The sequence below is a fragment of the Hyperolius riggenbachi genome, chromosome 7, assembly GCF_040937935.1.
Source record: "Hyperolius riggenbachi isolate aHypRig1 chromosome 7, aHypRig1.pri, whole genome shotgun sequence".
NCBI lineage: Eukaryota > Metazoa > Chordata > Amphibia > Anura > Hyperoliidae > Hyperolius > Hyperolius riggenbachi.
In genome coordinates, this window is record NC_090652.1 from 146,370,944 (window position 1) to 146,392,929 (window position 21,986).

Sequence of the window (21,986 nt, forward strand, 5' to 3'; positions counted from 1 at the left end):
CTGTACTCTGACACAAGGAAGTCAATTCACAAAATTTCTCATAAATGACTTATTTTTCACCTAATAAAAATAACCTTTCCGCACATTTACAAGCAAAATAATCACTCAAAGTAGGTTGTTCCTGATTAAATTCATTTCAATATTACTTTCTTTACCCTAATTATATATTTTTTTCACTTTTTGGGAGCTTCAAAATATAACATAGATAAGGTCAAAACAGATGAGAACAGGTGAAAAACCTTTGTGAATAATGCCCAATATGGACTTAGTGACTAGTTTTCTATTCATCCCTACCTTGCAATCTGCATACCATTGTTCGTTTCACTATTTTGTGTGCTATTGTTTAACACTTTGGTTATACTGTATTGTTTGCCATTCTGTTTTATAAAGTTTGATAATCTGCTCATCCCATCTTGGAAAACATACTGTACTCTGCTCTTTTACCTTTCAACTGGTTCTTGGTGATAGTTGTATACATGATCTCCTGATCATTTGGGATCCACCATTACTTCGTGAAAAATACAGCTGGCCAATAAGATACAAATAATTCTGAGTTCATACAGGATTATGCAACTTTTGTGTGCAAACTTATGCGGCAACAAAAATTTGACTAATAGAATTTCATTTTGACAGGGCCCGAATGGTTCATTTTCAAGCGCTCTGTATGAGCATACAAAATTTGCATAATCCTTTATCAACTTGGAATTGCATCTCATTAACCATCCTTTAACAGATGTGAAGCCTCAGACAAATTGAGATTATGATATAATCATAACTGGAACAATGTGTTTCCTTTCCATGAGTGCTTTTCTTCTTGCTAGTGCTCTATGAAACATTCTCAAAAGGCAACATTACTAATGAGTAGTGCAGGTTGAAGTTTAATTTTCAGTTAAGGGAACATACATCTTACAATAGTACAGTAGTGCAGACTAGACTGAAAGTACTGTAAAACAGTTGAGTCTTCACTAGAAATGCATTTTTAAAACCATTTGCCTTCCAAAAAAAAAATCATAACCATATCTACTACAGTTCAGTCACTAAGCTGCAGTTTATAAAACTAAAAATGAGAATGAGTTATCAAAATCATTTTGGGACACTGGAGGAGGATCATGTCCGGAGTTCCATAAATAAAAGCACGCCCCTAATGCGCACACGCAAAAAAAAAAAAAAAAAAAAGTGATGGCTAAACCCAAGTGAAAAAACAATCAGTTGGTGCAGCATACCCTAGTTCCATGGCACCATTTTTGCATGCAAGTGAAGGGCTAGGAGCGATCAACCCGTAGCAGAAACCTAACCAGTGCTTTGAACTTAATTTTTTTTTTTTGTAAATAAGAACATTTTTCTTCTTTAAAGAAAACCTGTAAGAAAAAAAAGTACCCCAGAGGGGTACTTAACTCTGGAGGGGGAAGCTTCTGGATCTTAATGAGGCTTTCCCAGTCCTCTCCTGCAGCCCCTATCCAGTGCCGACTCCTTGAAACAAAAGTAAATAAAACAACTTCAGTGGCCGGGGCACTCATGCGCAGTATCTGTTTTCCGATCGGGCTTTAGCCGAGATAGCTGAGCCCGATCGAGTCCTCTCTACTGCATATATGCAGACTGTTTGTGTCTGTGCGGTAGAGCAGACCCAATCTGGCTCGGCTATTTCCGCAGGAGCCCCAGCGTAGAGCCATTAGTGCGCTAAGATCTTCGGTTGTCCCAGTGCTGGATCCCCTCTGCTGTGGAGGATGGGGGAAGCTTTTTTAGGCTCTAAAGGCTTCCCCTCCCGATGTAAGTACCCCCACGGGAACTTTGGTTTCCCCTTACATGTAGTCTTTAATTGTAGGCAACAAATGCCTGTAGGCTCAAAATTCAACTCTGACAATAGGATTAGACTCAGCCATCAGTTTTCATTAGGCCAATTAACAGTTATTTCTTAATTTTGATCAATTTTAGTACCCTCCTATGAGGAGAACTTTCAGTTCCCCATTTCAGATGGTATGGTCCTTCATGTGTGTCTTTGGAGAATCCACTAGCATCTCATGGCAGTGTTGTTACAACGAACTTCTATATTTGAGGGAAAAAAAACCAACTCATAAGCAAACATTCTGAGCAGAAACTATGGTATAAAATCTCAATACTACTACTACTACTACTACTACTACTACTACGTCAGTGGGAAGAGACGCTAGTGACCAACTTTACGAGCAGTTACTAAAAAGAGAAATATTAAAAAATATATATATTAGGTTTTGGTAGATTGACTTCTTAACCAGCGTCATTTTAAAAACTAAATGTTGTTATTAGCAGATAGCAAATGTCTATAGTGTCAACATAAAACCGCAAAAGGGCAGTCAAGATAACAGCAATTCTGCAATATCTACAGAATTTAAGCAAAGATACATTTTCTACATTGATAGCTATTTAACCATGCTATGCTAAGTCCAGTTACAGCTTATTGGTAGTCATCTTGCTTAATCACTTAAATATAGTCAAACGCAAAAGCCTCTCAGTCAAACTGGCAGATGCTTGCTATTATGCCTGGTTCTTCTAGTACCATCATCTTTTGGTTTGTGCTTTTGGATCATCGACAAAGCGGCAGTTTTCTCCAAGTCTAGCTCGATGTAACATTCAGACTGGTGGCCTGTGGGCCACAGCAAACATCCAATAGGGGTTTGTGGCGTTTGAGGATTGTCTGAATCACAGCCACTCTCCACTTCTACCTGGATGTAGTTGAGCACTTTTGATTCTTGAGATGATGGTCTTAAATCAAAATTAAAATAGGTAGGCAATAGTTCATGACGAGTTAGTGAAGTTCTCGCAGGAGAGGGTTTGAATATTTGTCGGTCTTCATTAACATATACTATCTTCTGGTCTACGCTATACCTCTCCTCAAAGACAAGAGGTGAAGATGGCTGGCTGACAAAACAGTCTGTTGCCATTTGTGCAGGAAGACAACTAGTACATTGAGAGTCTGAGCTGCTAACAGAAACTAGCATTGTTCGAGACCTAGTAGACCCTTGCAGAATAGCAGACACATTTTCATAACCCGCACTTCTATTATGTGAACCTTCCTGCTGCTGATGAACATCATTATTTTTGTCCCAGATGGCACCACTGCTTATAATCTTTAGTTCTTCACTGTACATTTTCTTTTTAGACTTAAAATCTGATAAACGTCTAATTCCGTTAGTTTCCCCCACTTCTGTATAGCTGGGCACAGACATCTGGCTAACACCGCTATCCGAGACCTTCTTTTGTACTGGTATATGCAATCTGCGTCTTCTTCTCACGTCATTATATTCAACAGATGAGGATGACTAAAGACAAAAAATATATATATATAGTATTGTAGTCAAAACATCAGAGAAATAAGCTTTGAGCAGATTACAGAGTGTCATCGGAAACTTACATCTGAGGATTCTATGGATGGTGGATCAAGTGGGAGTTCGCTTCCAATAGGCTGAGGTCTTTGTGAAGAGGATCGCATGGTTGAACTGTCTGGGAATGTAGGATAAGTTTCACTTCTGTATGGTAAACTTTTGCTTGCATCTGCAATAATAGATGTAAGAAATATGGTGTTAAAAAATGAAATGGACGAAACACGATTTATATTTTACTATCGATCTATATTGCAACTAATTGCACCCTAGATGAAAGTGCAAGATAATTTTGGGCACCTTTTTCAAAATGTGTACATTTTACCCCCTACAACTCTGTAGGGGCCAGGCATGCTGATAAAACATTTCCATATGAATGTTTTGTACAGTGGCAGGCACTGGCAAATTACCTCCTGCTTTTACACCCCCCCCTCTCCATAAGACCAGAACACACAGGTAGGTAGGAGCCAACAGTATGTGTGTATTGGGAAAGGCCTTCTGAAACAAGGAAGAACAAGTATTTTGGACAACTATTGTTGTGTAGGGGCCTTTAAAAGGGAACCCGAAGCAAGATTTATATAGAGGCTGCCATATTTATTTCCTTTCAAACAATACTAGTTGCCTGACAGCCCTGATTATAATTCTGGCATCAATGTCTGGATCATCTACTTGAAAATAAGCATGCAGCTAATCTCAGATTTTCGGCAGGAACATCTAATCTGCAGCTAGATGAAAAAACTACAAATCCTTACATGAAGAGGATTTAAAATTAAACACAAAGGGTAAGCAAGTCAGAGTGATGAAAAATTAAAATTACTTCACAATGGCCTCGATTCATAAAGGGCTGTGCGATGAATTTTTTTTTTTGTAAATTAAAGAATCAGGTTGTTAGAATACTGCATTCTGTATTTTAGACTTTAGTTTGGTAATTTATATAAATGTTTATAGGTGCAAAAGAAATAGACTTCAGTTGACAAAAATCTATTCGGTAACAGCAGAGCAGTGTGGACTTGTCTGTGATTTGTTACATTCTGTTCTGTGCAGTGGGGCATTACAATAGTAAGAGGCATTCCCGATATTCCTTTGGAATGTACAGGTTTGTTATACTGCTTCTGCTCCCTCTAAATCTGTCCATGAGCCTTTCTTAACATATTTTATTACCACAGCTTAACAGAAGTCCAATAATCTTTAAACAGGCCATGCTTAGGAGATTTCCCCACTAGCTCCTATGCATCTTCAAACAGGAACCTAAAAAAACTTCCATGAGTCACGGCTTCCGCACAGTCTCTGCACCGCTTTCGACATACCACAGCTGCCGGTAAGGTTTCTGGGCTTTACCGCATGGTCTAGTCTTTATGAATTGACAATTACAGATATGTGTTGAGGTATTTACCGCACAAGTCTGTAATTTACCTCACTGCTTGTTTTTTTAGCTTTCCATGCAGTAACAGCCTTTATGAATTGACATTTTCCTAAGTGCTTGGTAAAGCCAGCTGTTTTCTGCATTACCTCATGAGGTAATGCTTTATTAATTAAGGCCAATGAATGAATCAGTAATAGAACATTTCATTTTCATTGCAGCTTGAGACTTCACCTCAAACATTCATACCTAGCAAAAAGGACTGTTTCTAAGCATCTGCTTACCCACTGCAAGGTCACAATCTGTATCAGAGATGACACTTATCCTGTTGTTCTGCACACATCCATGTAATAAATTAAACAGTTCTTCTGCTCGATTGCAGCGGAAACCAAATATACCTAGAAAACAGACCGCACAGACACAAAAACAAAGAACAAAATAACTATTTAACGATCACTTGTATGCATAATTGTCATGTGATGTCATTTGTCATTCTGATCACTGAAAAACATAAGGGAAAAAGTCTATTGAGTAACATGGGCAATGCATTTACACCCAGGTTCATATTGTGGTGAAACAACAAAACAAAAACACAATGTAAATACAGTATAGCCTAAAGGTAATCCGAAGCAAGAGGTATATGGATGCTTCCATATTTATTTCCTTTCAGTCCATCCTAAACACTGGAATGGATCTGGCCCTCCAGGCCTGGAGTTCGACACAGAGGCAGAGGATCAGCAGGACTATTGCTTAACAATTAAATATGTCAGCCTCCATATCCCTCTCACTCCAGGTTCCCTTTAAACTATTTGCAGTGGCATAGCTAAGGAGCCCAGTAGAGGTTTTACATTGGTTCCCCTCAGGCACTCTATTCCAAACAAGTCTGAAACCAAACCACAAAGAGGTGTTTCAAATAACCACAGATCCTGGTTCTGTTAAAATGGATTACAATTGCTCTTTTCTATTTTAAAGGAGGAAAAGCTTTTTTCCTTGTTTTCTTGATCCAGGCAAAAGGAAGAACTAATACATTTCCTCTGACCTTTGGAATGTTCAGCTTATTTTTTTGTAGTTAAGTAGGGTCAGGCCTGAAAACTATTTGATCCTGGAAAATGGTCATCCACTGATTATTCATAGGAAAAGTCTGAATATCTCCTTCTCTTCTTACCAAGATAATGGAGGCGAGGTTTACAGATTTAACTGGTACTCTGAAGTGTTTCCAAAGAAAGTTGTCACAATTTTCATATTCAAAGAAAGTTCTTAAAAAGTTAAAATCTTTGAAGGAATCGCATTACCTGAAAGAATAGCTTAAAGGGAAGGTTCAGGGAGGGGATTAAAAAAATAAAAATAAATTTCCACTCATCGGATGTCCGCCGGGCTGTACTGCGCAGGCGCAGTACTTCTGCGCATGCGCAGTACAGCCCGGCGGACATCCGATGACGTCAGCGCGCCGGCGTGGGACGCAGAAGTGCCAGGAAATGGAGCGCAGAAGAGCCCGACCTGGCAGCCGGCCTGGCCAGGTCGGGCACCGGAGACCACCGGGAGCCTGCGGAGTGGCGGCGAGGGCACCGCCTGCCTGCCACGGGCTGGAGGAAGCCCCAGGTAAGTGGAAATTTATTTTTATTTTTTTAATCCCCTCCCTGAACCTTCCCTTTAATGAAATCATCCTTAGCTAATGCAAAAGGAACCCCGGGTGAGAGGCTGCCATATTTTATTTCCTTTTACACAATATCAGTTGCCTGGCAGTCCTTATCTCTTTGGCTGCGATAGTGCCTAAATCACATACCAGAAACCAGCATGCCGCTAATCTTGTCATATTTTTGGCAGAAACATCTGATCTTTATGCTTGTTCAGGGTCTATGGCTAACCGTATTAGAGGCACAGGATCAGCAGGACAGCCAGGCAATGTTCATTGTTCAAAAGAAAATAAATAGTGGTTTGCAAAAGTATTCGTCCCCCTTGAAGTTTTCCACATTTTGTCACATCACTGCCACAAATATGAATCAATTTTATTGGAATTCCACGTGAAAGACCAATACAAAGCGGTGTACACGTGAGAAGTGGAAGGAATATACACGATTCCAAACATTTTTTTTACAAATCAATAACTGTAAAGTGGGGTGTGCGTAATTATTCAGCCCCCTTTTGTCTGAGTGCAGTCAGTTGCCGATAGACATTGCCTGATGAGTGCTAATGACTAAATAGAGTGCACCTGCGTGTAATCTAATGTCAGTAGCAACACCACTCGATTCAATTTGAATCGAATCATGAATCAGACATGTCAGATTGAATCAAATCAAATTGAATCGAATCTGACAAAGAATCATATGGTGTAGATGGGACCGATTCATTCTCCCAGCAGCTTATGACTTTTTTCACAAACGAGTCTCTGCACTCTGTGGTTGCCTAGCAACAAAGTAAACATAAATATTCAGCAGCTCAGCTGAACTCAGCTGTTAGGACTGTAACTGCGATTCTTGCTAGAAGTGGGTTGTACCACTGAAAACTACTTAGGCAGGAGTTCTGGTTGTTAAAAGAAAGTAAAAAAAAAAAAAAAACACCCCTAACAAATGGATTAGCCTCCCAGCTGTCATCTGTCACTGATTACATTACATGTTGTATGGATTAAACCATTCAAAAAATTACTCTATTTTAGAAGGATGTTTAATAGTTTATGCATAAACAACTTTTTATTTTTTTCCTCATTTGCGGAAGAACCCCTTTAACAATTAACATGAGAGCTGCAACTGACTTTGGCATCAGCAAATAGAGCGGTAGCTTCTTCGCTGCTATGGTAGAGTTATTCAGACTGCTGCTGTGTTAATATGACATATTATGCTGACATAATATGTCTGGAATCCTCTTGCCACCAATCTTGATTAAATATGTGGCGTACCAGGTTGTCCTGTAAAATCATGGGGGCCTTCCTGGTCCAAAGGTTGGCAGATTTGATTTATCTGTCTACCTTTGTCTTGTGATTGAGAGAACACCACTTCTGGTCCTGATTTTGGGGAAACCACTGTTTCACGCTTGTTTAATGAAATTGCACCCAAATCACTGTTTGGATTAAGGAACTCATTAGAACCAGGAGGAATATAATCTCGACAAGTGATGACTGGCTGAGGAAAAATGGCTGAAGGATTTAACCTCCTTAGCGGTCTGGACGAGCTCAGCTCGTCATTACCGCCGGAGGGTGCCGCTCAGGCCCTGCTGGGCCGATTTGTTTCAATTAAAAAGGAGCACATGCAGCCGACACTTTGCCAGCCGCGTGTGCTACCTGATCGCAGCCGTAGCACGGTGAACCACCGCCGTAGCACGGTGAACCACCGCATGCAGCAGCGAAAGAGGGTCCCCCCAGCCGCCTGAGCCCAGCGCAGCCGGAACAAACAGTTCCGGCCAGCGCTAAGGGCTGGATCAGAGGCGGCAGACGTCAGGACGTCGGCTGACGTCCATGACGTCACTCCGCTTGTGGCCACGGCGACGAGGAAAGCGAAACAAGGAAGGCTGCTCATTGCGGCCTTCCTTGTTACTTCTGATCGCCGGAGGCGATCAGAAGTACGCATTAGGAGCGCCCTCTAGTGGGCTTTCATGCAGCCAACTTTCAGTTCGCTGCATGTAATAGTTTTTTTTTTTATTAAAAAAAAAAAACCCTCCTGCAGCCGCCCTGGCGATCTTAATAGAATGCCAGGGAGGTTAAAGGGATACTTAAAGTGACTTCGAGCACCTCTCATGGGTTTGCCTTTAAGCCAGACGACTTCCAACAAAGTCATGCTATGACCTCTCTGGAGGAGCCTCTTGCAATGGCCATGCATGTCACTTCCTCTTTTTGCGTCATTCAGTGATGTACTTTTCTAACAGAGAAGACAGGGGTGACCCAGAAGTTTTAACATAACCAAGATGGCAGCTGCGATTTTTAAATTGAAATTAAATGAAAACTATATGGGTAGAACAGTGATTTCAAATGAAAGAGTTGAGCACAAGCTACAGAAAGGTATGCATCTTTAAGTACTTTGCAGTACTGGTCGGAGTCTCTTTTAAAGGCATACCCATGAGAGGTGCTCGGAGTTCCTTCAAGTCACCTAAAAAAAAAAGTCTCACTTACCTGGGCTTTTACCAGCCCCCTGCAGCGGTCCTGTGCCCGCGTCGGTCCACAACGCTCCACTGTTTCCCTGCAGCCAGCAAGTTTCATTTTTGCCGACTCAGTCGGCGGGCCACTGCGCCTTCGCAGCCCTCGCAATGTGAATTCTTGCATGGCTTGCCATCTGCAAGAGCGTCCTGCGCAGTGACTCGCCGACTCAGGGTCAGCAAAAATGAAACTAGCTGGCGGCGTGGGGGTTGGCAGGCAGTGGATCATTGCAGACCAGCATGGGCACAGGACTGCTGCAGAGGGCTGGTAGAAACCCCAGGTAAAAAACTTTTTTTTTTATTTTTTAAGGTGACTTAAAGAGACACTGAAGCGAAAAAAAAACCTATGATATTATGATTTGTATGTGTAGTACAGCTAAGAAATAAAACATTAAGATCAGATACATCAGTCTAATTGTTTCCAGGACAGGAAGAGTTAAACTCCAGTTATCTCTATACAAAAAAGCCATTATCTCTACGACTTTCAAAGTCGTGGAGAGAGCTGTTATCTGACTTATTATTTCAACTGTTAGTTAACTATTTACTTTTCCTCTAGCAGAGGAGAGGTCATTAGTTCACAGACTGCTCTGAAATAATCATTTTGAATGCTGAGTGTTGTGTAATCTGCACATATTAAGCCACATCTACAAACGTAGATGCGGCCGCGATGCTCCTTATCAATCGAGCCGCTGATGCGGCTCGATTGATAAGATCCAACAGGACGGATCTTGCTTCCGCCGATTCCCTGCTCGCTCCCCGCGAGGGGACAATGGCAGGGAATCGAGCGGAAGATAAGCGGCGCCGGCGGGGACGAGCGGGGAATCAAATGCGGAGCAGGCGCGGCAAGCGGGGACGCGGCGGGCACGCGGAAGAGGCGATCCGGCGGCTAATCGAGCCGCCGGATCGCAGCCTCATCTACGCGTGTAGATGAGGCTTTAGAGAATGATGCAATGTTAGAAAGAACACTATATACGGTACCTGAAAATAAAAATGAGAATATTTTCTTTGCTGCTAATCTTCTAGTAATTATTCATAGTACACAACCAATTCATTATATCATATATTTTTTTTCGATTCAGTGTCTCTTTAAGTATCCCTTAGAGACATACTTTTCTAAACTCCTTTTGTTCTCTGAACATCCTTTCTTGATCTTCTATTCTGAGGTAGAATCCATGATATGAGAGAACCGAGAGATGGTTCTAGGCTGGACTTTTTTTTTTATTAGCCACCCCAATCTGGTAAAGGACTTGATGCAAGTTTGTGAATGTAGTAGAAGTTCTTGTGGTTTTGAGAAGGAGGAAGTTGTTGAAATATGGAATTATTTTCATGTTAAGATGAAAATTGGACACAGCCTCTGCTTTTATCATCTTCTTGAAAAGTTTGGATGCTGACGCCAGACTAAAAAATGATGAGACAAGCACACAACTGGTTCAGCAATTGCTCTATTGGAGCAAGTCCAGGAAGTGACACAAACGTGAAGTCAAAATTACAAAAGATTGTTCTTTGGGGTCAAATGAGCTTTTCTTTGTAGGACCTTTTTTTTTCTTAACCAGTTAAGGGCGACACTAGTTGAAATCTACGCCCCGTTTTGGATGCTGTTGTGGCTGCCAGGGCGTGGATTTCAGCGAACCACCACTGCAGGTCATCGCCAATTGCGTCGCTCTCTGTATGCTGCAGCTCACTTGCCCTGCCGTTTCTATTAAGGCAGAGCCCTGTGAGCTGATCAGGAGCCGATTTCATGGGCTCCTGACCCTGTCTATCAATGTAAGCAACTCTTATTGACTTATATTGATAGATAAGGTCACGAGCCAATGAAAGTGGCTCCTTACTGGCTCACAGTAACTCTGCCATCATAGAGATGACAGAGTGGGTGGCTGGAGGTTCCCAGCGTGGATGGCGGTTGCGGCCAGTGTGTGTGGTGATTCATCTGTATTCCACCGTTTATGATTCATTTTTATCATAATTGGGGGAAAATTGAACATAGGTGTGTGGTACATTGGTCAGATTTTTGAAATGTTACAATCAGTAAGAAAAATTGATTGCAATTCTTAAATTGAACAGATATTTAAAAATTGTATGGTGTGTGGCCTCCTTTAGGAGGATGATGGAACAAAGAAGGAGGAAAAGAAAAGAAAAACAGGGGAATGTCCAAGAGATGGCCTTCACCCCTGCCTGCAGACATTTCTGTTTGAATAGACTTGACCGATAATCTACGTTGTAGATCACATTAACAAAACTTACCTTCTCCCGTCTGACAACGCCTATTGCAGACAAACGAAAAGAGGTTTGAATTGTAGCCATATTTCACCAGGCTGATATAAGGCCATTTCACAAACCCTCCTCTTTTAATATGAAAAATTAAAGAAGTCTCTGTAAGTTCTATGATTCCTGGGCAGATTTTCTTTCCACTGTCATTCACATTCATTACCTAGGGGAGGGACGGTAAATAAATAAATTAAAAGGCAACTTTTATAAATCTGTACCTTTTTAATAATTGTCACAGAAGTTATACAAGAATCCCCTGATCAATCATGACATTAAATTTGTAATTCCGCTCGTACAGAATGAGATAACGGAGTTGAGCTAGATTGACAAAATCAACCTTGTTCTTAACAGTTCTCACCAGGGAACCATCACCAGAAGTACCCATACTCACTAAACAAGGCGTACATTTGAAAAGGGCGCCTGGAAGAAAAGGGCGCCTGATTTAGACGAAAAAAAAAGCCAGATTCGGCTACAAAGGGCGAAAAGTTAGTTTTAGTTTATAAAAACGATGCGGTTATAGGTAAAATTTGTTGGGCTATAAAAGAGCTCTGGATATAGCTGAGAAAACTGATTATTATGACCTAGCTTACTCTCACACAGAACCCTCCCCTGTTGTTGCTTATCCCAGAGACCCCCTTGGTGGTGCCTAACCCAACCCTGGTGGTGCCTAACCATAACCCCCTACAGTGGTGCCTAACCCTAACCCCACCCTGGTGGTGACTAACCCTAAGACACTGGTGATTACTAGAGGCACAGACTAACCAGCAAGCTCATGGTGACCCAGAACTCATTGGAGTGTGTAAGGGACTACAATGGTCCTAAAAGCCCCCTTACTGGTGATTACTATGAGCTAAATTCTCCCTACTCGCACAGAAACCTCCCCTAGTGGTGCCTAACCCCCCTGGTGGTGCCTACCCCCCCTCCCTTTGGTGGTTCCTAAACCTAACACCCTCCTGGTGGTGCCTAACCCTAAAAACCCCCAAACCCCCTGGTGGTGACTAACCCTAAGCCCCCCCCCCCTGTGGTGCGTAATCCTAAGACACCCCCCCCCCTTAGACCCCCACCCCCGGTGGTGCCTAATCCTTAGACCCCTCCCAGTGGTGCCTAACTCCAATATCTTCCCGCTTGTTATGCCTAATCATTTAGATTGTAAGCTCGCAAGGGCAGGGCTCTATCCCCCTTTTATGTCTTTGAAATCATTATACATTTTATTTATCATGTTACTTTTATCACTGTCATTACCACTTCTCTATTTTGTATTCTGTATGCTGTATCATTTCTTGTATTTTGTCACTAATTATGTATCTTGTATATTAGCAGGGCCGGATTTACAGCTCAGGAGCCTATAGGCACATAAGCTCTGGCGCCCTAAACCCCGCCCCTTAACACAGACCACACACCCTAATGCCACACCCCTTTTTCTTATTTAATAAAACCACTGAATGTAATGTAGATATCCAGATAGGTAGGTGGGAGAGCCCAGCAGGTAGGTATAGAGGGCACAGAAAGAAGTCAGTGGGGGTAGGTAGGTAGGTAGGAAAATACAGTAGGTAGGTATAGACAGCACAGAGAGAAGTCAGTGGGGATAGTTAGGTGCAGGGCTGTATCTAGAAATCACTGGGCCCTCTCCCCAAAAATTTGGATGGCCCCCCCAATAGGTGCCAAATAATCGTATTGGGGCAGCGTTTCACTATAAAATAATCGTAATTCTGCAATGTTTCACCAGAAAATAATCGCAATGTGGGCAGCATTTCATCAGAAAATAATCACAATGTGTGCAGCATTTCACCAGAAAATGATCGCAATGTGGGCAGCATTTCAGCAGAAAATAATCGTACAGTGGGCACATTTCACCATAAAATAATCACAATGTGGGCAGCGTTTCACCTGCAAAAAAAAAAAAAAAATGTACTCACCTGGCAGAAGTCTCCTCTCCCAGCCGGCCTCAGCCTTGCGCAGCTCCCCCAATGATCCTCCTGCTCAAATCTCCCACGCTGAAAGGTATAACAGGGCTACGGGAGATGGCGTCTGAAGCCCTGTACTGGAGACTCAAATAGTCTCCAGTGCAGGGTTTCGGAAACCATCTTCTCGTAGCCCTGCAGGCTGAGGTGAGCTGCGGGTAGTTGGGAGAGAACTGGTGCGTCGTCTATTGGACGACACGGCCAGTTCAACACTTTTGAGGTCCCTCAAACAGGCGGCAGCGCTCCCCCTGCACATGACGCTTCTGCCCCCCCCCAATAAGGCCTTGGGTGGGCCCCGGGTCCCTGCTACAGTTATGCCCCTGCTTAGTACAGCAGTACAGTAAGTAGTACAGTAGGTAGGTATAGACAGCACAGAGAGGAGTCAGTGGGGGTAGGTAGGTGGGAGAGCACTGCAGAGAGGAGTCAGTGGGGGTAGGTAGGTGGGAGAGCACTGCAGAGAGGAGTCAGTGGGGGTAGGTAGGTGGGAGAGCACAGAGAGGAGAAAGTAGGGGCAGGTAGGTCTGAGAGTACAGCAGGCAAGATAGGTAAAGAGAGCACATACAGAGAGCAGTCTGTGGAAGGGTTAAAGCAGACCTGAACACAGAACTTCCGCTGTGCTCTAAAACACTCACAACAGCATCAGGGCTGTGGAGTTGGAGTCGGAGCAAATTTGGGTACCTGAAGTCGGAGTTAGAGTCGGAGGTTTCATAAACTGAGGAGTCTGAGTCGGGAGTCAGAAGATTTTTGTACTAAATCCACAGCCCTGGTTTGTTAGTATTAGACTAAGGAGTCGAGGAGTCGGAGTCATTTTGGGTACATGGAGTCAGAGTTGGAGTCGTTTTTTTCATAAACTGAGGAGTCGGAGTTGGATGATTTTTGTATCGATTCCACAGCCCTGAATAGAATAATCACCTTTAAAGATGTGTTACAGCTGATACAAATCCTGCAATAAATCTGCATTGTGTCTACTTCCTTCTTTCATGGAAGCAGACATAGGCTTAACATCCTGTGTTTTCAATTGAGATTAAGAGAGTCATCAATCAGATAATGCTACCCCCCCCCAGTACTACTTACCCAGGGCTCTTCCAGCCCCTCACAGCCACTATGTCCCTCGCTGCAGCTCCGCTCTTCGCCGCTGGCTCCTGGCCCCTGACGGTGCCTCGCCAGCTCCCTCTACTGCGCCACTGTCAATCACCTCCACATGGTCCAGAGCGTATTGCGCAGGCGCAGAATTACTGAGCCTGCGCGGTACACCCCGGGCCACATGGAAGTGAATGACAGCGGCGCTTGCACAGGCGCAGTAGAGGATGACCTGGAGGTTTGGGACCGGGGGCCCAGCAGCGGAGAGCGGAGCTGCGGCGAGAGACATAGCGGCTGCCAGGGGCTGGAGGAAGCACTGGGTAAGTAGTACTGGGGGTAGCACTATCTCATTCATAACTCCTTTAAGTACAGTGGTTGTCAGGTGACACAGGGGAGAATTGTGATTAGACACAGGTTAGTGGGAATTAGACAGGCTGAATTAGACAGGCTAAATTAGATAGGCTGAACTCTCTAATACATAAAGTGCACGTGTTTACCTTCTGTTCTGTGCATGAGTTCAGAAACAGGCAGGCAGCTCTCCTAGGAGTCGGAGGGGGCGGAGCCACAGTAACATCAAGTCCCTCTTCTCCCAAATATGCTGCATGACTCCAGACAGTGGCTGAGGGGAACTTGAAGGCAGAAGGCGATGGCATAGGAGACCCGAACGGGGTTCGGAGGAGCGCCGGCTGCGCAAAGGACACCCTCGGCGGTAAGAGAGATGATGGATCACAGCTCGTTCATGCGTTCCAGGCAGCTGATGTCACTCCTGAGCAGTGCCCCCTGCATCCTCTCCATGGTTACACGCAGCGTGACATGGAGAGGATGCAGGGGGTGCTGCTCAGGAGTGACATCAGCGCAGGGTCTGAAATGCAGGAAACCTAATTTTACATGGGCTGCTCACCGAAGGATGGAGCCGCTGCCTGCTGCGCTGCCACATTTTTTAACAAATGCAGGGGAGGGAGGGAGAAATAGAAAGAAACACGTTGGGTGGGCAGTGATCTGCCCGCCCCTCACAATCTGCTTCGCCCCTAGACACGTGCCTACAGTGCCTAATGGTAAATCCGGCCCTGTATATTAGTGTACACCATTGTCTGTATTATGTACCCCATGTTTGTTTCTTACTTTGTACAGCTCCATGGAATATGTTGGCGCTTTACAAATCAATAATAATCCAGGAATTTATCCTGAATCAAACAGTCGCGAGCCGATATAGGAATTTTAGTGAAATCCTCTAAAATGTTCTCCCAATCACTGTTATCTAGGACTGAAATGTCTTCATTCCACTTTTCTTGGCAACGAAGACGTTTTTCATTACTCTTTTGAAGGAGAATAGAGTATATTGCTGATAATGGTTTATCTATGTATTGGGTCATTAAAGTTAGTTCCATATCATTGGTCTCTAGGATTAGGAGCCCCAGCTGGGAATTGTGCGGAGAAAGTATTGTTGCAAAAAACTGAAAAACATTTAAATGGAGAGGGAGAACATTTGTTTAAGTTCATTAAAGGTCAGCAAAGAGCTGTCTTTAATAATATGTTGTAGTGATTTTACGCCTGCTTTAGCCCAAATCTTAGGATGAGGAATCTGTAGAAAATGTTGTAGGTTGGGATTATCCCATATAGGGGTGTGTGGAGAAACCCGCTGTTCCACTTCAAGATATTTAACCTCCGACCATACATTACATACTGTGTTCATTGGTATAGTACATCTTTCATCATTCGATGTGCCTCTGAAAACAAGATGTGTAAGTCTTTCGTATGAACCCAGACACACCACTTCGGTTACTAATGTGGGGTTGTAGCTATCCTGCGCAAACCACCATCTAGCTGTAACTAAGATGGCCGCGTAATAGTATAGCTGCATATTAGGCAGAGCTAGACCTCCTTGATCTATAGATAGTTGTAATGTACTGAGGGCAATTTTAGGGACCACACCAGCCCAGATAAATGCGGAGATGGGGGAGTGTAGTTTTTGGAAGAATTTTTTTTAGGGATGGTGGTTGGTGTGTTCCGAAGAGTATATAAGAATTTCGGTAGGATCATTTTAAAGATGTTTATTTTCCTGATGAGTGAGAGCGGCAAGTGTCTCCAGCTTTGACTCTTCTTGCGGAATGCATCCACCACAGGTATTAAGTCTAAAGTAATCCTGCAACTGGTTATTTATGAAAAATACTTAGGTATTTGAATTCAGATACCCACTGTAGGGAACTATGATTATCACTAGAGGAAATATTGTCCAAGGGCATGATGACAGACTTTCCATGATTAACCCGAAGACTGCATTTAAGGAAGATTCTGGATCACCTAGATAAAGCAAGGTATCGTCTGTGTAAAGCGATACACGCTCCTCTATATTACCAACTGGTATTCCTTTCACATTTTCAGAAGAACGTATTTGTATGGCCATGGGCTTGATTGCTAATGCGAAGAGATAAGGGGAAAGTGGGCAGCCCGGTCGAGTGCCCCGATGCAACAGGAAGGGATCTGAGACATTGTTACCAGTACGAATTCTGGCCCTGGGAGCTCTATAAAGGGCTTGGACCCATGTTACAAATTTAGACCCAAAACCAAGCTCTCCAGAACTTCCCATAGGTAAGGCCACTCTACAGAATCAAATGCCTTCTCGGTGTCCAGTGAGGCTACTATCCTACGACTGAACCCCGAGGCGGAAAGCGAAATGTTGGTGAATAGGCGTCGTAGATTAATATCTGTGCCCTTGTTGAATGAAAACCGGACTAATCACTATGAACAAGTGTAGTGATGACCGACTTAACCCAACTGGCTAGTATCTTTGTAAGAATTTTAGCATCAATATTCAGTAGGGAGATCGGTGTACAAGATCCACACAGAGCGATCCTTCCCGGGCTTAAGTATGAGTATTATTATAGCTTCCGAAAAGTATTTGGTAAAGATTGTCCTTCCAGAACTTCGTTAAACAGTGAGCATAGTTTGGGAGCTAGGACTTCAGAGTAGCATTGATAAAATTCATATGGGAGGACATCAGCATCTGGCGTTTTATTAGGTTTGAGCTCAGCGATAGCACTTTGAACCTCATCAATAGTAATTGATTTATCTAAAGATATTGTGTTTTGTTCCGAGAGTTTGGGGATATCAATGGAGTTTAAATAATCTTTCTAAGTCTATAGGGGAATAACAAATTTTCGAGGAGTAGAGGGTTTTAATAAAAATTGGCAAAGATATGTAATAATCCGCTCAGCTGGCTGCACAGGCAGACAGCTGTTTGACCATTCCTCAAGTCTGTGGGCTGCAGGTCTCTGGAAGAGAGACCTGTCTTTGCTTTGCAGGTTTCAGACCTGTTCTGCTGCTGAGGAATTTGCATATATTCATTATGCAAATTGCCTACCTGCCTCCTTTGAAGGCTGGCAGTATAAAAGCCATGTTCTCCCCCAAGCCTTTGCTGGTCATGATGGTTTGTTAATACACTCCTGGAGTGTCAGCCTTGCTATTGTTGCTAAACATTATCTTAGAGTAATTCCTGGGAACTGCACTAGGCAGCTTCTCTAGTGCTAGTCAGGTTGCTTTATCTGTTCTGTCTGTGTTGCCTCTCTGCTGTGATTGTCCTGTCGCCAATGGTGGTCGATAGGAAATCGTTCTGTCTGGGGGTGCTAACCAGAGCAGGGGTTACTACTGGTAGCCCTTTCTGTTCATCTGTCTTACTTGGATCGCACTAGCCCCTAGCGGTAGCGGCTGTGGATCCGTCTGATCTGTGACCCTGTCCCTGAACCTGGATCGCACTCGCTCTGGCGGAAAGAGCAGTGGATATTTCCTATCCTGTTCCTGAACCCAGATCGCACTCGCTCTGGCGGAAAGAGCAGTGGATCTTTCCTGTCCTGTCCCTGAACCCGGATCGCTCTCGCGGAAGAGCGGTGAATCGTATCTCTCATATTCTTGTTTTCCATCCGTCTGTCTTGTCTGATACGAACGCTTGCTGTAGGCTCGGTGAGGTAACCGTTAAGCAAGCGCTCGCGTTCTCTGTTTCGTGTTTGTGTGTCGGTGGTTAGTTAGGGTGGCGTGCTTGCCTCTGTTGCGCTTAACGTGCGGAGACCGCGCCAGGAACGCGTTCTCTGTTGTGAAGGAGTGCGGCGTTCACGTTTAGTTAGCGTTTGTTATTTTCCTCATCTCCTCATTGTTGTTTGCTGTGCCTTTGCTACTCTCGTGCTCTGTCTTGCTTAAGTGTTGTGTCACCTCTGGCAATCGCCTCTCTCGCGATTGCATTCCTACTCTGTTTCTGCTGTTGTGTTGGCGACTAGATTGGTACACACATACATTCTGTCCCTGTGCTCATTCGCAATCGCTTCTCTTGTGATTGCGTTCTCACTTGGTTTTCTCTGTTGTGTGTTCATCGTTGCGGGTTGGTGACTAGATTGGTGGACACACATACACCCTGTCGCTGTGCTCTCTCTCTTTAGGGGCCATCTTGCCCTGCATTGCTTCTCCTCGTACAATTCTTATCTGGCATCTGTGGCTGTGTAGAGGATCTGTTCCTCTGCACTCCACGGCTCCATCTGCCGGCAGGAATTCCCCTCTACAGGTGCATTGCACCTTTTGCTGGGTTCTCTCAGATTATACGCTTGTGGAGGATTTCCGCAGTGTCGGCGCGCATCCTGTGCGCTGACCACGGAGAGAATTCCACAATCGTTACAAGATATCATTGATTTGTTCTGAATCAACGTGGAGAGTATTGTTCTGGTCAAGAATGGCAGGGATGGCTATAGGAGGTATCCATGTCTTTGGATAGCCAGGCTAGGAGCTTACTATTTTTGTCTCCAAACTCAAAAATATGTTTAGTTTGGTGTAATAAAGCACTTTTGGTTAACCTCCCTGGCGGTAAGCCCGTGCTGAGCATGGGCTATGCCGCCGGGAGGCACCGCTCAGGCCCCGCTGGGCCGATTTGCATAATTTTTTTTTGCTGCACGCAGCTAGCACTTTGCCAGCTGTGTGCAGTGCCCGATCGCCGCCGCTACCCGCCGATCCGCCGCTATATGCGTCGCCGCAGCCGCCCCCCCCCCCCCTAGACCCCGTGCGCTGCCTGGCCAATCAGTGCCAGGCAGCGCCGTGGGGTGGATCAGAGTCCCCTTTGAGGTCACGACGTCGATGACGTCATCCCGCCCCGTCGCCATGGCGACGGGGGAAGCCCTCCAGGTGATCCCGTTCTTTGAACGGGATCTCCTGATCTCCGATCGCCGGCGGCGATCGGAGGGGCTGGGGGGGATGCCGCTCAGCAGCGGCTATCATGTAGTGAGACCTCGTCTCGCTACATGACAAAAAAAAAATAAAAAATTAAAAAAAAAACGTATTTGCTGCCCCCTGGCGGATTTTGACAAACCGCCAGGAGGGTTAAGGAGAGCAATGCAAGCCTCCACTGCCTAACCAAATGTTGCAATTCTCTCCAGTGTTCAGAGGTATTTGTGTGTATAAATAAGTTTTCAGCAGCTTTGGTCTCGAGGTTGAGTATATGTGCTCTCGAGTTTGCTTTGTATTTTTTTAGCTCAGACATATAATGGCCTCAAATGACCGCCTTCCCCGCATCCCAGACTACTACATCTGTGGTAGAATTAGAATTTATTTCCAAGTAATGACATAAGGCCTGGGAGTTTTGTGGCTGAATAAGAGGTTCATTAATATAATACCAAGAGACCAGGGGGGAGCCTGGGGTGCCTGGCACCTGGGTGCAAGATTTTCTCTGGCGCCTATGGGAGTGGTTAAATTAACCGCGCCCAACCACATAACCACACCCATGTCCTGCCTAATCACACCCACACCTTCCACCACACCTCACACACTGCATATTTATGGCTGCCTGCGGCCACCCTACTCTCGCTCGCTGTCGTTGGCAGCTCCTCCCCCCGCCAAGCCCAAGCGTAAGGTGGGCTGCCTGTATCTTTCCCGTTGCGCCGCGCAGCCTGCCAGTGTTGCCAACCTTTCACATTTTTTACTGACAAATACCTAAACATTTACTGACAAGATTTTTACTGACAAAATTTCCCCACTAAATGCACATAAGAGACAGCGTTTCACCAGTAAATGCACATAATGACAACAGCCAGTGTCCCCAGTATATGTAGCCAGCCTGGACCCTCTTTAGGTAGTGAGTGAGTGACAGGGAGCCCCATTAGGCAGTGAGTGAGTGAGTGACAGGGAGCCCCATTAGGCAGTGAGTGAGTGAGTGAGTGACAGGGAGCCCCATTAGGCAGTGAGTGAGTGAGTGAGTGACAGGGAGCCCCATTAGGGAGGGAGTGAGTGAGTGAGTGACAGGGAGCCCCATTAGGGAGGGAGTGAGTGAGTGAGTGACAGGGAGCCCCATTAGGGAGGGAGTGAGCGAGTGAGTGACAGGGAGCCCCATTAGGGAGGGAGTGAGCGAGTGAGTGACAGGGAGCCCCATTAGGGAGGGAGTGAGCGAGTGAGTGACAGGGAGCCCCATTAGGGAGGGAGTGAGCGAGTGAGTGACAGGGAGCCCCATTAGGGAGGGAGCGAGCGAGTGAGTGACAGGGAGCCCCATTAGGGAGGGAGCGAGCGAGTGAGTGACAGGGAGCCCCATTAGGGAGGGAGTGAGCGAGTGAGTGACAGGGAGCCCCATTAGGGAGGGAGTGAGCGAGTGAGTGACAGGGAGCCCCATTAGGGAGGGAGTGAGCGAGTGAGTGACAGGGAGCCCCATTAGGGAGGGAGTGAGCGAGTGAGTGACAGGGAGCCCCATTAGGGAGGGAGTGAGCGAGTGAGTGACAGGGAGCCCCATTAGGGAGGGAGTGAGCGAGTGAGTGACAGGGAGCCCCATTAGGGAGGGAGTGAGCGACAGGGAGCCCCATTAGGGAGGGAGTGAGCGACAGGGAGCCCCATTAGGGAGGGAGTGAGCGACAGGGAGCCCCATTAGGCAGTGAGTGAGCGACAGGGAGCCCCATTAGGCAGTGAGTGAGCGACAGGGAGCCCCATTAGGCAGTGAGTGGGCGACAGGGAGCCCCATTAGGCAGTGAGTGGGCGACAGGGAGCCCCATTAGGCAGTGAGTGGGCGACAGGGAGCCCCTTTAGGCAGTGAGTGGGCGACAGGGAGCCCCTTTAGGCAGTGAGTGGGCGACAGGGAGCCCCTTTAGGCAGTGAGTGGGCGACAGGGAGCCCCTTTAGGCAGTGAGTGGGCGACAGGGAGCCCCTTTAGGCAGTGAGTGGGCGACAGGGAGCCCCTTTAGGCAGTGAGTGGGCGACAGGGAGCCCCTTTAGGCAGTGAGTGGGCGACAGGGAGCCCCTTTAGGCAGTGAGTGGGCGACAGGGAGCCCCTTTAGGCAGTGAGTGGGCGACAGGGAGCCCCTTTAGGCAGTGAGTGGGCGACAGGGAGCCCCTTTAGGCAGTGAGTGGGCGACAGGGAGCCCCTTTAGGCAGTGAGTGGGCGACAGGGAGCCCCTTTAGGCAGTGAGTGGGCGACAGGGAGCCCCTTTAGGCAGTGAGTGGGCGACAGGGAGCCCCTTTAGGCAGTGAGTGGGCGACAGGGAGCCCCTTTAGGCAGTGAGTGGGCGACAGGGAGCCCCTTTAGGCAGTGAGTGGGCGACAGGGAGCCCCTTTAGGCAGTGAGTGGGCGACAGGGAGCCCCTTTAGGCAGTGAGTGGGCGACAGGGAGCCCCTTTAGGCAGTGAGTGGGCGACAGGGAGCCCCTTTAGGCAGTGAGTGGGCGACAGGGAGCCCCTTTAGGCAGTGAGTGGGCGACAGGGAGCCCCTTTAGGCAGTGAGTGGGCGACAGGGAGCCCCTTTAGGCAGTGAGTGGGCGACAGGGAGCCCCTTTAGGCAGTGAGTGGGCGACAGGGAGCCCCTTTAGGCAGTGAGTGGGCGACAGGGAGCCCC

At 45.8% G+C, this 21,986-nt stretch overlaps 1 protein-coding gene across 1 annotated transcript in view; it reads right to left on the reverse strand.

Moving 5' to 3' along the window:
- Positions 1 to 1,781: 1,781 nt before the first annotated feature.
- Positions 1,782 to 21,986, reverse strand: part of LOC137525681 (fibroblast growth factor receptor substrate 2-like) — a 71,728-nt gene continuing 51,523 nt past the window's right edge. The window contains exons 2-5 of the mRNA XM_068246846.1: positions 11,080 to 11,266; positions 5,001 to 5,114; positions 3,389 to 3,528; positions 1,782 to 3,296 (exon numbers count right to left, since the gene is read on the reverse strand). Of these exons, the coding sequence (XP_068102947.1) occupies positions 2,490 to 3,296; positions 3,389 to 3,528; positions 5,001 to 5,114; positions 11,080 to 11,266 (1,248 nt within the window). The 3' untranslated portion in view covers positions 1,782 to 2,489. The remainder of the gene's footprint in view (positions 3,297 to 3,388; positions 3,529 to 5,000; positions 5,115 to 11,079; positions 11,267 to 21,986) is intronic.